The sequence below is a fragment of the Myodes glareolus genome, chromosome 20, assembly GCF_982192425.1.
Source record: "Myodes glareolus chromosome 20, mMyoGla1.1, whole genome shotgun sequence".
Lineage (NCBI taxonomy): Eukaryota > Metazoa > Chordata > Mammalia > Rodentia > Cricetidae > Myodes > Myodes glareolus.
Genome location: NC_142045.1, coordinates 46,536,241 through 46,549,143, shown reverse-complemented (window position 1 = coordinate 46,549,143; position 12,903 = coordinate 46,536,241). Strand labels below are relative to the sequence as shown.

At 46.1% G+C, this 12,903-nt stretch overlaps 1 protein-coding gene across 1 annotated transcript in view; it reads right to left on the bottom strand.

The window, feature by feature from the left end:
- The window catches only part of Anxa5 (annexin A5), a 29,274-nt gene extending 17,339 nt beyond the window's left edge, over window positions 1–11,935 (bottom strand). Inside the window, exons 1-3 of the mRNA XM_087899534.1 lie at window positions 11,797–11,935; window positions 11,641–11,676; window positions 89–173 (exon numbers count right to left, since the gene is read on the bottom strand). Coding sequence (XP_087755660.1) covers window positions 89–173; window positions 11,641–11,649 — 94 coding nt within the window. The 5' untranslated portion in view covers window positions 11,650–11,676; window positions 11,797–11,935. The remainder of the gene's footprint in view (window positions 1–88; window positions 174–11,640; window positions 11,677–11,796) is intronic.
- Window positions 11,936–12,903: the final 968 nt, after the last annotated feature.

Here is a 12,903-nt window from a genome sequence, read left to right as displayed (position 1 = left end):
TCTAAGACACCATTGCATTATTTGAATGAATTTGTACACGCCTTCCACCTGTTTTCTTGGTCTTTTAGAATGAACAGGTGCAACTTACCCAAGCCTTTCATGGCCTTCCGAAGAGTTTCTGCATCAGCCCTGCTATCAAATCCCGGGAAGTCAGTCACGGTGCCTCTGAGAACCTGGGACAGACAGAACGGCAGTATTATTCACACTGTGACCAACGTCAGAAAGCTAGTAACACCGACAGTCCAGTTTCCCTTTGCTCGGTGCTGAGTTTGACCTCTAAGTAAATTCACCATCTGGTAGGATTTGTGAGCACCGGGGAGAAGTGACAGGGCCCGTGAAGGGGAGGAGACACCCAGACGCCGACAACAGTATCCAAGGCCGCCTGCTTCACAGTCAGGCCTGCAGGCTTCCTCCTTGCTAAGGCTCTCCCACTTCAATCTGAGCCTGCTTTAAAATGTGATGCCCCGCTCTAAACACTCAGTTGGAAGTGTAGCTCCCAGTTTACATAGACTTCATACTGAGTCTCAGGCCTATAGATCTGGGAGTCTTCAGACAGCTCAGAGGTTTCTGAGAACACTTGGTAACTTGTGCGCCAGACAAGCGCCATGACGGGCGCTCCTCTTTCCAAGCCCTCCTGTTTCCCATTGCTACATGAAGTGCTCCTACTAATCTCCCATGATGCCTAAAGCAGGAAAGCGGCAGGCACATCAGTGGCCAAGAGCAGCCGAGCAAGCAGGTGAAAGGCTGGTCAGAGTCACACATATGCCAGGGAAAGCACAGAACGGGAGAGAGAAGAAACTGAGGTCGGGGACAGCCCAAGGGAGACTGAAAGGCTGCCTGTAAAGTCGCCAATGTCATAAAAATAGACAGTCGCAGGGGTTAACTGTCAGCATGATTTAAAGCGCACAAGAAGAAAATGATCTGTGCCTTTGGGGAAAGGATTAAGTGCTACAGCAGACTGGGAAAAGCATCAGGTTGGATAGGAAAGTCAGCACGGGAAAGGTCTCCAGAAGCTAACGCGAAGAGCAGAGTTGAGCCTGCAGTCAATAAAGAACGCTGTAGGCAATGGCGCCAGGAACAAGTCAGCTCTGCTCAGCACTGTGACTGACAGCGATGGGGGTAAAGGAACAGACTATCTAAGAGTACAGCCAAGACTCTCCCGGACTAACAGCAGAGACGGTAAGAAGGAACTGAACCAATGCAACTTTGCAGTACCGTGAGACGGGGGATGGGCAGGAACCGAGTCGGAGCCGCTGGTCTGGGCTTGGAATTCAGACTTGGACAGCGACCCTGCGTCTGTCCATTGCAGGCACGCAGGGGAAAGGGCAGGCTGTGAGTGACAAGGTCATACAGACGGTGGCTAGGCTACAGGAACGGGGACATCGCAACCACAATAATAAGGTGGGGAAAAGTAGGTGGAACAAGGATTCGGATCAGAAGGGCAACAGCTCTCTGCTGAGGGCGGCAAAGGGCCCAGTGCTCTGCGGGGTGCCATGGAGACTGTCTCAGGGAGCCGCAATTCTGAAAACGACTCCAGCTTAGCCAGTCACTCAGTGTCCATCAAGCAACTACGTAGCAGTTAGGACTTGACTCCAAGCCATGGGCCTGTGGCTCCTTGATCATGTGGTGCAGAACGGCTTCCCAAGGCAAGAAGACGGATGGGACAGAGGCTCCCAGAATGTTCCAGCTATGGTGTCATGACACACCATGACCAAAGCAACTTGAGGAAAGGGCTTATTTGGCTTACACTTCCACATCCCTGTTCATGACTGAAGGAAGTCAGGACAGGAACTCAAACATGGCAGGAACCTAGAGGCAGGAGCTGATGCAGAGACCGTGGAGGGGTGCTGCTTACTGGCTTACTCCCCAGAGCTTGCTCAGATTGCTTTCTTATAGAACTAGGACCACCAGCCCAGGGATGGCACCACCCACAACGGGCTAGGTCCTCCCCCATCAATCACTAATTAAGAAAATACCTTATAGCTGGGTGGTGGTGGCACAGGCCTTGAGTCCCAGCACTCAGAAGGCAGAGGCAGGTGGATTTCTGTGAGTTCAAGGACAGCCTGGTCTACAAGAGCTAGGTCCAGGCTCCAAAGCTGCAGAGAAACCCTGTCTCAAAAAAAAAAATCAAACAAATACAAATGCCTTATAGGCTTGACTACAACCCCATCTTATTGAGGCATTTTCTCAGCTGAGATTTCCTCTGCTCAGACAACTTTAACTTGTGTCAAGTTAACATAAAACAATTCAGCTCACAGAAGAAAGGAGAGGAAGGAACAGCCCAGAGGAAGAGGACGGGAGGTGACAGATGACCTGTGTGGCAAAGGGTCCTGCAGGATGCTGAGATGGATTGTTTCGGGAAAACCACATCTCACAAACAATGGTTTGTAAAAATCAGCTTTGTAAAATAGTTTGAAAAGCAGAAATGTTGATTTGTTTGTAAGTTATGAAGAAACTGCAAGGAGACAGAGTTAAGCACGGGCAAGGTTGAACACAAAGATAGAAGACACTGGTCTCAAAAAAATATGCCTGGCCTAAGGACTGAAGGAAACTTCCTGGGAGGTAGAAGGAGGAAAACATCTGTAAAGATTTCAGCTATTGACTAGAAGGCATAACTTCCTGCCATATACTTAAGAGCTTTCTAGAAACTGTGATTCAGTTTTACTATATTCCATCGAGGGCTAGCAAGGTCACATGGCAGCACTAGGAGACCAGACGTGAGTCATACATCTGAGTCATGAGGACAGAGCCCTGCTCAGGGCTCTGCCTGCCCCTTGCTACCCACACAAAATGCAATGTGATTCTGAGGGACTCATCCAAGAGGCTCCCATTTCTGGAAATCTCCATAGTCCACCAGAATAAGCTTCATCCACAGAATAAGCTTCATCTGGTGCCTCATTCAGCCTCAGTTTACCCTCATTTCTCTTCATCTCTCATCACCAATTCCCCAGGAAAGGAATTACTCAACCTACTTAGACAACATCTGTTCAAAACCTAGAATTCGCTTTTTAATTCTCATCTTAAAAAATATCCACTCCTTAGCTCAATAGCTTTCTTGTCTGGAAAGGTGGGGAGACAGGAAGACAGAGTGTTCTGTACCCCTCCCCATGAAGCAGGAAGGTGCAACTGGGTGAACAAACTAAACGCTCACCAATATTCCCTGTGATACTGATGGGGAAAAATCTTAATCACTGAATAATTGAATGGTTAAGAAAAGATGGAAAAGTCAGCCTGACATGACTGTGCATTGCACAATGAAATAAACCCAAGAAAAAAATCAGGACTTCTAACAAACCATGGGGTAAAAAACACCCAGGTCAGACATACGATCCCAACCCCTACTTCTCGCAGGACAGGTGATGCATCCAGGTCAGACATACAATCGCAACCCTTGCGCTGGCCCTGTCAGAAGAGGAAGGCTGGCTCCAAGCCCTTGGTCTACTGCTCTCCAGACCTTCACTCTCCCTCTCATGCCTTCTTCCTTTTTGCTTCATCTCAGTCGGTCAAACCACCCAACTACCATGGGCTCTTTCTCATGGTCAGGAACAACAGGATCACTATTTAAGTTATATGCACAGTGGCAGAAAAGCCCCAGTAACAAAATCAGGGTTTGTAAACATGACAGAATTCTGAGATGGGTTTTGTAGGATATGTCTATAATCCCAGCTGCTCAGAAGTCTGAGATAGGAAGAACAAAAGTGCAGGGCAACAGAGTAACTTCCAGGCTAGCTCAGGCAACTTACTGAGACCATATCTCAAAATAAAAACAAAAAGAGGGCTGGGGACATAGCTCAGTGGTAAAGCATTTGCCTAGTATATGTGAGGCCCTGAGTTCTGTCCCCAATACCAGTTTTATAAAAAGAAAATCTTTGGTATGGTATATCCTTGATGTTAATCTTTTTTAATTTCCCTGACAGTGAGGCACATCCTCCATTGGCAAACATCAGTAAAATCAAAAGTAACACAGTGCTCTTAGAAGCTCCCTATAGTAAGGGTGGCCCCTCCTCTGCGGATGTGTGCAAGAACTTCAACTCCCGTGAGCTCCTAAGGCAGGGGAGAGTCTGCTGTTTCACCTAAGCCTTCAGCAGGGCATTCTGTGAACACTTGGAAAGTGGTAGAACCAACCAATTCATTTGCAAGGCAATCAGAAAACAGTCAGGTTTATAAAAGAGTCAACAGCTTGAAGCTTCATTTCCTCTTGTATTTAAGAAGTACAAATCTAGTGACTATGACTTAAACTGTGCTAAGGTAGAAGAGAGTCTTAGTGCTGTTTAGTTAGGCAGAGACAAACAATATAAACATCAACAGAAGTGAGAGGAGTTAGGGAGTGTGGGTACCTTGCTGTTTAGTAGGGAATGTAGCCAAATCTTTAAAATTATGTATATGAGTGTTTTACCTGCATGTATGTTCATGCACCACACAAGTGCCTACAGAAGCCAGAACAGGGCATTAGACCCCCAAGAAACAGAGCTACCAACAGATGGTTATAAGCATTGTTGGCACTGGAAAGCAAACCTGGATCCTCTACGAAAGCACGTACCCTGAGCCATCTATCTCTCCAGCCCCCATTAAAATGTTGTTTGTTGGTTTTTTAAAAACTTATGTGTATGCCTGTGAACCTGTGTGAGTCTATGTGCACCAGAGGAGTAAGGGTGCCCAGAGGCCAGAATTAGACATTTGATCCCCTGGAACTGGAGTTAAAGACAGTTGTGAACTCCCTAGTGTAGACTCTAAATATTAAATAGGAACTCAAATTCAACAAATCCACTTCTCTCTTCTCCGCCCAAACCTAAACTCAGCAATCCATCCATCCTGATCTGCACCTAGCCCTTCGTCAACCACCACCACCTCACTTATCAAAGCTGTCCCCTTCTCCCGTAGGTCCCTCCTATTCAGTCTCAGCTGTGCCCGGCATGGTGATGATGAAGTCCTAGCCACTGCCTAGTCTACTTCCTTGGTGGTAGTGGAGCACTCCCCAGGATTATCAGAACAGGTTCCTAAGTGATAAAGTTTCCCTCCCAAGTTCAACACAGCAACCCCTCTTCCATAACCCCCAGAAATGCAGCAACTATCCAAACATTCAGGATCCACAAACAAATGGAAGTAAAGACAACAGAAACAAGTGTCCAAAGAAACGAAGTCAAATGCTCAGGGTTTATATGTTTATGTACTGTGTAAACACTAGACAGAAAGGATGGATCCAAAACATATTTAAAGCAAAGATCATAGGAGCACTAATTATAATTCGACTAATGCTTTTGTGCAATGTCAGAATAGTAAACAGTTATACAACTAAGTATCTTTCAGAAATGGATCTATGATGTAGAAATACACTTATTCTATGTTGAACTCTGAAGGCATTATAGGAAGAAAATCGGCGCACATCACTAAGTCACTTAAGCACTGGAGCAGGTCTTCCAAGGAGCTCAGAAAAGCCTTAAGGAAACCAGGGCTTGCTGGTGCCAATGAAGTGAGCAGCGTCTTGCAAAGCAGCCAAGTGACTTTCTCAGAATTCAAATCTCAGAATCAAAGGGATCAGGAACGGCAACATCCTGAGCCAGGGTGGCAGAGGCCATGGGTAACAAGCAACCTTGGTCCCGAATCCAGAGATCAGCTGAGAGAAAACTGACCTGGATCTAAGTCAGTGTCTAGAGAATCCTCTGTAATAAGCTCGTGGAAAATGTTCTTGTTTACCTGGCTCCTGCCAGCTCTGAAAGAGTCTTTGTAAATTATTATTATGAGCCCACAATTCTAAACCAACCCCCAAATTTTCAAACCAACCCTTATACAGTTTAAATATATACGACTGAGATAACTGATACTCTTGGAGTTTCTTCTGAAGATTTACGGAGCCCGGTTATGTTTTCATGACATTCCTGCCTCTGTGAATACTTTAACTCTTTAGGAACAGCAAAACTAATAAAACTAAGTTCAGAGTTCTCAAAATTAAATTCTTAAAATTTGATTATGTGTGGGGCTGGAGAGATGGCTCAGTGGTTAAGAGCACTGACTGCTCTTCCAGAAATCCTGAGTTCAACCACACGGTGGCTCACAACCATCTATAATGAGATCTGGTGCCCGCTTCTGGTGTGCAGGCGCACATGGAAGGAAGGGTGTACACATAATAAATAATAAATAAATAAATCTAAAAATTTTTGATTATGTGAAAACTACATCCTTAAACTGAATTAAATTTATGAAATGGTTCATTTGCCTATGAAATACAGACAACTCTTTTTCCAAGCCAAAGAAAACAAGCCCATAAACGTTTAAGTATTTAAAGTAAGCTGGAATGCCTATTCATTTGGTTGTAGACAATGAAAAACTAGCTGTGTTGCTACATGGAACTGTGAGCGAAATAAACCCTCTCCTCCCCAAGTTGCTTTTGGTCATGGTGTTTCACCACAACAACAGTAACCCTAACTACCAGAATGGTACAGTATTTCCATGACAACCTGATGATGTTTGGGGGAAGACTGTGGAAGACTTTGCACCATTGGTCCAAAGCCAATGAATGCACAAAGCTTGGCAAGCTTCCCGTAGGAGCTTGGAAGATAAGGATGTTGAGAGCAATGCAGATGATGGAGGCCTGTCAGATGATTGATGCCTGATTTGTGAGGTTTCAGAAGGAAGTACAGACTCTACTGGGTAGAAAGTAGAGTCTCTAGTGTCTGATCAACTGGAGCAGAACTGGCTGTGGTTAACAAAAGACCAGAACCACTGAAGTAAAATCTTTGCTTTGCAAGGACAATGGATGCTGGTCAGCTGGGGCTAACAAATCAGCTATGAGTAAGAAGAGACCAGCATCATTGAGGTGAAGCATTGTAGAAGTGTTTCCTCAGTGTCTGCACACAGAAACTGTGGTCCAGAGGTGGCCAAGGTAGTATCTTACGCTGGCAGCTGAACTTGGTAATATAAGAGTCATCCAAGAGGTACTGGTTTTGAAGGTATGAAGGGGTCATGGAGGGCAGCTGAGCCTTGGCACTGTGAGGCAGGGTTGGAGTCCTGTTGAGAGCCCAGGGAAGGCTACTGGTAAAAGTGCAGCTCAGCTACAGCAAGGGACTCCATCATTTTTGGAGATCCGGCACCACGGGACAACAGCAGCAGAGGTGGAGGAGAGCCAGGCAGAGCTTGGAAGAGAAGCTCTGTGTGCTGGGGAAGTGACCACACCCTTTGGAGGATCTCAGAAGATCCTGAGTGGATCCAGACATTGGGCATGGAGTTACACTTTTGGAGTTTGGTTTCACTTTGTTCAAATTGCCTGCACCCTTTTTCTTTCTTCTCAAAGTAAGACAGTATTTAACTGATTTTTGATTTTTAGATGATCCCACAATCGAGAGACCTTGAACTTTTAAAGAGATTTTGAAGTTTTGCCGACTTTGGCTTTTACAAGAGACTGAGTTGCATTTTTGCTGTTGCTTCTTTGGGAAGGTGACTTTTCTGTGGGGCACTTCAAGACAGGGTTTCTCGGTGGAACCTTGGCTGTCCTGGAATGTACTCTGTAGACCAGGTTGGCCTCAAACTCACAGAGATCCGCCTGCCTCTGCCTCCCCCTCCTGAGTGCTGGAAACTAATGGAATATGCCACCAACGCCAGGAAGACTTAGTATTTTTAAAGAGAACGAATTTTTAAAGACTGTCAGATTTTTTAAAATCTGAAATGTATATATTGTATACATATATATGTTGATATTTATGTGTGGTCCTGGGGATGAACAAGAAAAGAAAGGCTGTAGCTTAGCAGTGATGTTTGTGTGTCAGGTTGATAGGGGGTCAGTTGTGCTGGCTACTTTTACATCAACTTGACACAAGCTAGGGTCACTGCAGAGGAGGGAACTTCAACAGAGAAAATCCCTCCAAAATATCAGGCTGTAGGCAAGCCTGTAGCACATTTTCTTAATTAGTGACTGATGTAGGAGGGCCCAGCCCATTGAAGGTGGTTTCAACCCTGGGTTGACGGTTCAGGATTCAGACTGAGCAAGCCATGATGAGCAAGCCAGTAGGCAACACTGTTCCACGACCTCTGCATCAGCTGCTGCCTCCAGGTTCCTGCCCTGTGTGAGCCCCTGCCCGCACTACTTTAAATTAGAAAAAAAAAAAAGCTGAAAGTGAAATAAACCCTTTCCTCCCCAAGTTGTTTTTGGTCATGGTGTTTCATCACAGCAATAGTAACCCTAACTAAGACAACAGCATAAAATTCAAGAAAAAAAAAAGCTCTAGAACCCAATTTTTAAAATGTAGCCTAATAAAAATCTAGCCTAATATATGTTAAGTCTAACTGAAGAAACATTACTAAGATGTAAAGAAAAAATTACATTTATATAAGAATTTAAATGTAGAAAAAGATATAATGACTCACACATATTTTACTATATAAAGATCATTCAGGCAACATTGACAGCTTTGTTAATTCTTAATAAATAATTTGAATGAGTTTGCATTTAAATTTACTATAGTAGAAAATGTTACTACTAATCCAAAAACCATAGTAAATCGTGACTCATGTAGCGGCACTGTTGTGCTAAAATATTAGGGACATTGTGGTTTATATCATACAACTCATTCAAATAAGATTTTCAAGCACACATTTAAAAATAACTAGTGTCCACTAACTGCTTACATGAGAGTTTATTTGTAATTTAAACTTTTCCTAGGTATCATAAAAGATACAATTAGCCACGGTGTATTCTTTGAGGAAGACTAAGAAAGCCATCACTAAACTATCTCCTCCATCAAACAATCAGTTCATTGATGCTAAGGGACCAGGAATAGGACCAATGAAGAAGCGGGTCACGTGGTGTTACTCTGTGGATTCTTCCAGTTCTGAGTGTATTTGCCAAGCATGCTAATACAAATTATATACCTTTCAGTGTGATCTTCTGCCTCAGTTCTCATAGGCTTAAGGTAAAATGTTACTGAAAAAGGAAATTACCCTGGTGAGCCCTCGCCCCCCAGGCTCCATGGGCTGTTACAAACTCAGGACCACACAGACAGCCCTGGTTTAAGTCACTTTGGTTTTAAGACAAAAAGACAAGAATGTGGGGGGAATAAAACCTGTAGAGGGGCGGTGGGGTTGGGAGAGCGGGGAGGGATCTGGGAGGGAGCTAGAAGCAAGGCAAGAGAAACCGGAATGCACCGTTTACATTCATGAACTTGTTGAAGAAATTTGTCTAACAAAAAGTAAAATATGTAACTGAAAAATACAACAATATGTATATAAGGGGCAAAGAGGAAAGAGTGGGAAAGGGGAGAGGATGGCTCTGAAGGGGAGGGATAGAAATCCACGGTCCCACCAGAGATCAGCCACTTCTTTGTAGTCAGTTCTTAGCTAGATGGTCATACTCGTGTTCTACCTAAACATGGCTAAACCACCATGGTTAAACATGGTGGTTCTGGATTTCTCCACTTTCATAAATGGTGCTTTCCCAACACAAATAAAAGGAGATTATTCATATATAAGTATGTATTTCAAGTCCATAAATATGAAGAATTACTACTATGTGGGAAGCTACATTTCAAGTTTTCAATAAGCAAGAGACACTAATGTTTAAACAATGAATTTTTAACTGCTGAAGTACACACCTCTAAGATCGAAATCTGATCCCATTGCTCTCCAGATGTCATGGAGTGGAAGTCTCTGGTTCCTATCTCCTTAAGTCAACAAAAGTCCTTCCATAGAAACTGTGAAACCTAACGAGAAGCTGCAGCTTTCCTCCAGTGTCACTAGATCCCAAAGGATTCAGACAGCAGAGCGCAGTTAGAGCCAGGCATGGTGGTGCACACCTGAAATCCCAGCGGCTGGGGAGGGAGAGGCAGGAGAACCAGGAGTTCAAAGTCATCCTCGGCTACATAGTGAGTAAAGGGCCAGAGTGAGCCCTTTGAGAGCTGGTCCCCAAAACCACTAGGGAGAGGGGAGATAGCAGCTGTACAATGTACACGTTCTGTTCATCACCAAACGCAAAAATAAGATACCAAACACTATTCTAATCTGAAATGTTCTTAACAGAATGATTTACTTCTGTGGTTTCCACAGATTCCTGACGAAGCTGCAGAAAGTTCAACATACAACAATGTTTCCAATTCTATTAAAAGAGGAAGCCCACTCTTAGAGTGCAGGCAAACTCTACTCCAGCCTGGACTACACATGGGGACCTTGTCCAAACAAAAACATTTGAGACATCTTTGGGAAATTTACGAGAGATTTGAAGAATAAGCCAAGTCAGCAAGGACAGAGGAAGCTTCTCTGAGAGGCTTGCAAACCACCATGTCTGTCACCACACCAGCACACACGAAGAGAACCGCGATTCCGAAAAGTAAAGCTAATCCCACAATAACACACTTGATGCTGAGGACCTAAGCCCACAGTCCCCTTGAGGGAGCATGAGAGAACTAGGGAAATGCGAAGGCCGACAAATAGCAGCACTGGAGAAACTTCACAAAGTTCCAAAGTCGTCTTAATCCCTCCATTTTCTCTTGGAACAGGCCAGGAAATCGTATCCGACTGTACTAAAGCTACCTGACTACCGAACTAATGGGAGAGCATGTGTATGCACAGGAGCAATGTTTGAGTCGGCTAAAGATTGTCGGGACTCTGACAAGTCAGTCAGTTTTGGCAAGATGTGTGAAATTAGTTTAGGAGTGGAAACGTTTTATTCTTTAGGTTTTTAAGACAATCTCCTATAGCCAAGGCCCTTGATGACCAAAGATGACCTTTAACTCCCGATCCCCCTGCTTCCACCTTCTATGATGTGTAGCCACCCAGGCCTCAGGGTGGAATATTTTAGGGATGATATGATCAAGTTTTCATATGATCAACTTTTAAAATTACTATACAAACCAGGCGATGGTGACGCACAGCTTTAAACTCAGCAGCTGGGAGGCAGAGGCAGGCAGATCAAGACCAGCCTGATTAGGAGGAGCCAGTTCTAGGGCAACCAGGGCTACACAGAGAAACCCCATCTTGAAAAACAACAAAACAAAAAACAAATTCCTATATAAACTAGCTTTTCTTTGGTACATTCTTAACAAATATAACGAAATTTTTTTTTAAAAAAAAACAGTATCAAAAACAAAAACCTATTTGGTAATCAACTTCTGAAAGAGTCCCAAGGCAAATTCAATTCAGAACTCGTCTCGCGAGTTCATTACTTTGGTTCAGTGCCTTTAGCGGAGGAAGCAGGGCAGAAAGCAGGACTGATGAATGGTCCGTTTTTTTTTAAACAAACTGCGCAGAGTGCTGGACTAAGCGCCCTTGAAACACCATGGAAACCGCCCGTGCACACCCAGTATTCAAACACAGGAAACTGCGGGAAAAATTAAAAAAAAAAAAAATAAGGGAAGCCAAAAGGCGTTCGCCTCACATGACCAAGAGAACTGTTCCTGCTCGGGTTCTAATTTTGGCAACTCTGGATTTGGGGCGTCACGATTCACATGTACAGACCAGCTGGTTCTGGACTCTCCGGGACGAGGGAAACAGGAGAGCGGATACAGAGGGGGACACCAAGAGGTCACGGAGAGGGCACAGAGCAGACCGTGGAAGGGAAAGCGGAGACCAAGAGACTCCGAAAGCAGCTTCATCTCCCCCAACTCTGCTGTTTCTGGAGAGGGTCCCGATCGACCCGGTCGCTGGCGCACGGCTTACCTGGGCCATGCTGCTGTGGGCAGGAGCGAGCCGGAGCTGCGGGAAGAGAGAGAGAGAGAGAAGATCACAGGAGCCCTGGTCTCCTTCCCCAGAAAGAGTCCCTCGCCACCCCACGCCCTCGGTGGAAGAGCCGCTCCCGGGACCACGGCCACTCACCAGGACTATAGAGCGCAGACTGCGGACGAGAAGGGAACCGATGCACACGCCGAGGTACAGGGCAGTACTCCGCGGCTCGGTGCAACGGAAACGCCCTGGCCAGCCCAGCCCGACCCTGCCCCGCCACGCCACGCCTCTGCTAAGGCCGCACACCCACCAAGGCCCCGCCCCCAGCTACGAAGCACCGCAAGCTCTGCCTTGTCCCAGCCACTTAGCCGCACCCCTAACTACGATCCTTTCCTTGCGGCACCCACGCCCCCACCAAGGACACGTCCCTAAATCTCAAGTCCGGCCACGCCCCCTAGCAGGGCCACGCCCTGCCACGTCCTCTGTGCTCCCGCGCCTGCGTGGGGCGCGGCTGGTCCACGTCCACCCTCCGCTATGCTGGACTCGTTTCGGATCCCACGGGTCTGGTTGGGGCTGGAGAGCCGGAGACTGTCACATCGCGTCCCACAGCATCTTCCACCGCACGCTGAGCAAGGAGCAGTGAGGGCCTTCCCCAGACTGTTTTCAAGAGTTTAGCGTAATGTCTGTGCCTTGATGGCCTTGTCTTGTCGCAGATGCAGTTTTGTGTAGCCAACGTGGCTATGTCAAAGCCTCTGGAAATAGTTTTAGTTCCAAACCCAGCCAGGAACTTGCAAGAGTCTTGCGAGGTGCAGGGTGACTAACGTGACGCCGGAAAAGCAGTCGGTGCCGCTCTTAGGTTCGCTGGTGTGGGAGGGACTGCCCCTTCCCCGCCCGCCGGGACTGTCGATGAAGCAATAGGACAGGGGCGCCCTAGCCATGGATGTTCTAGAAGGAAACGTCAGGATCAAGTCTTGAGAAAGAAGCCAATCCCGTGGAGAAGGAATGTGGTTGTTCAGGGCTTGTAATTTTCTGGGTGCCACATGCTTAGTCTGGCCCTGAGAAGGTCCAGTAGATTGATGGTTTTCTGGCAAAGGAGACACAACTGCCAAAGAGGGGGAGCTTGCCACCTTCCCATGGCCCTACCCCTGTCCTGTTGCCTTTCCTCCTCATGTGCTAAGTGGAATCCATCTCCAGGGATCTAGCCGCTCTGCATAGCCCAGGACATTTGAGCACCTCTCCCAGGGGATTGTCGTTGTTTTT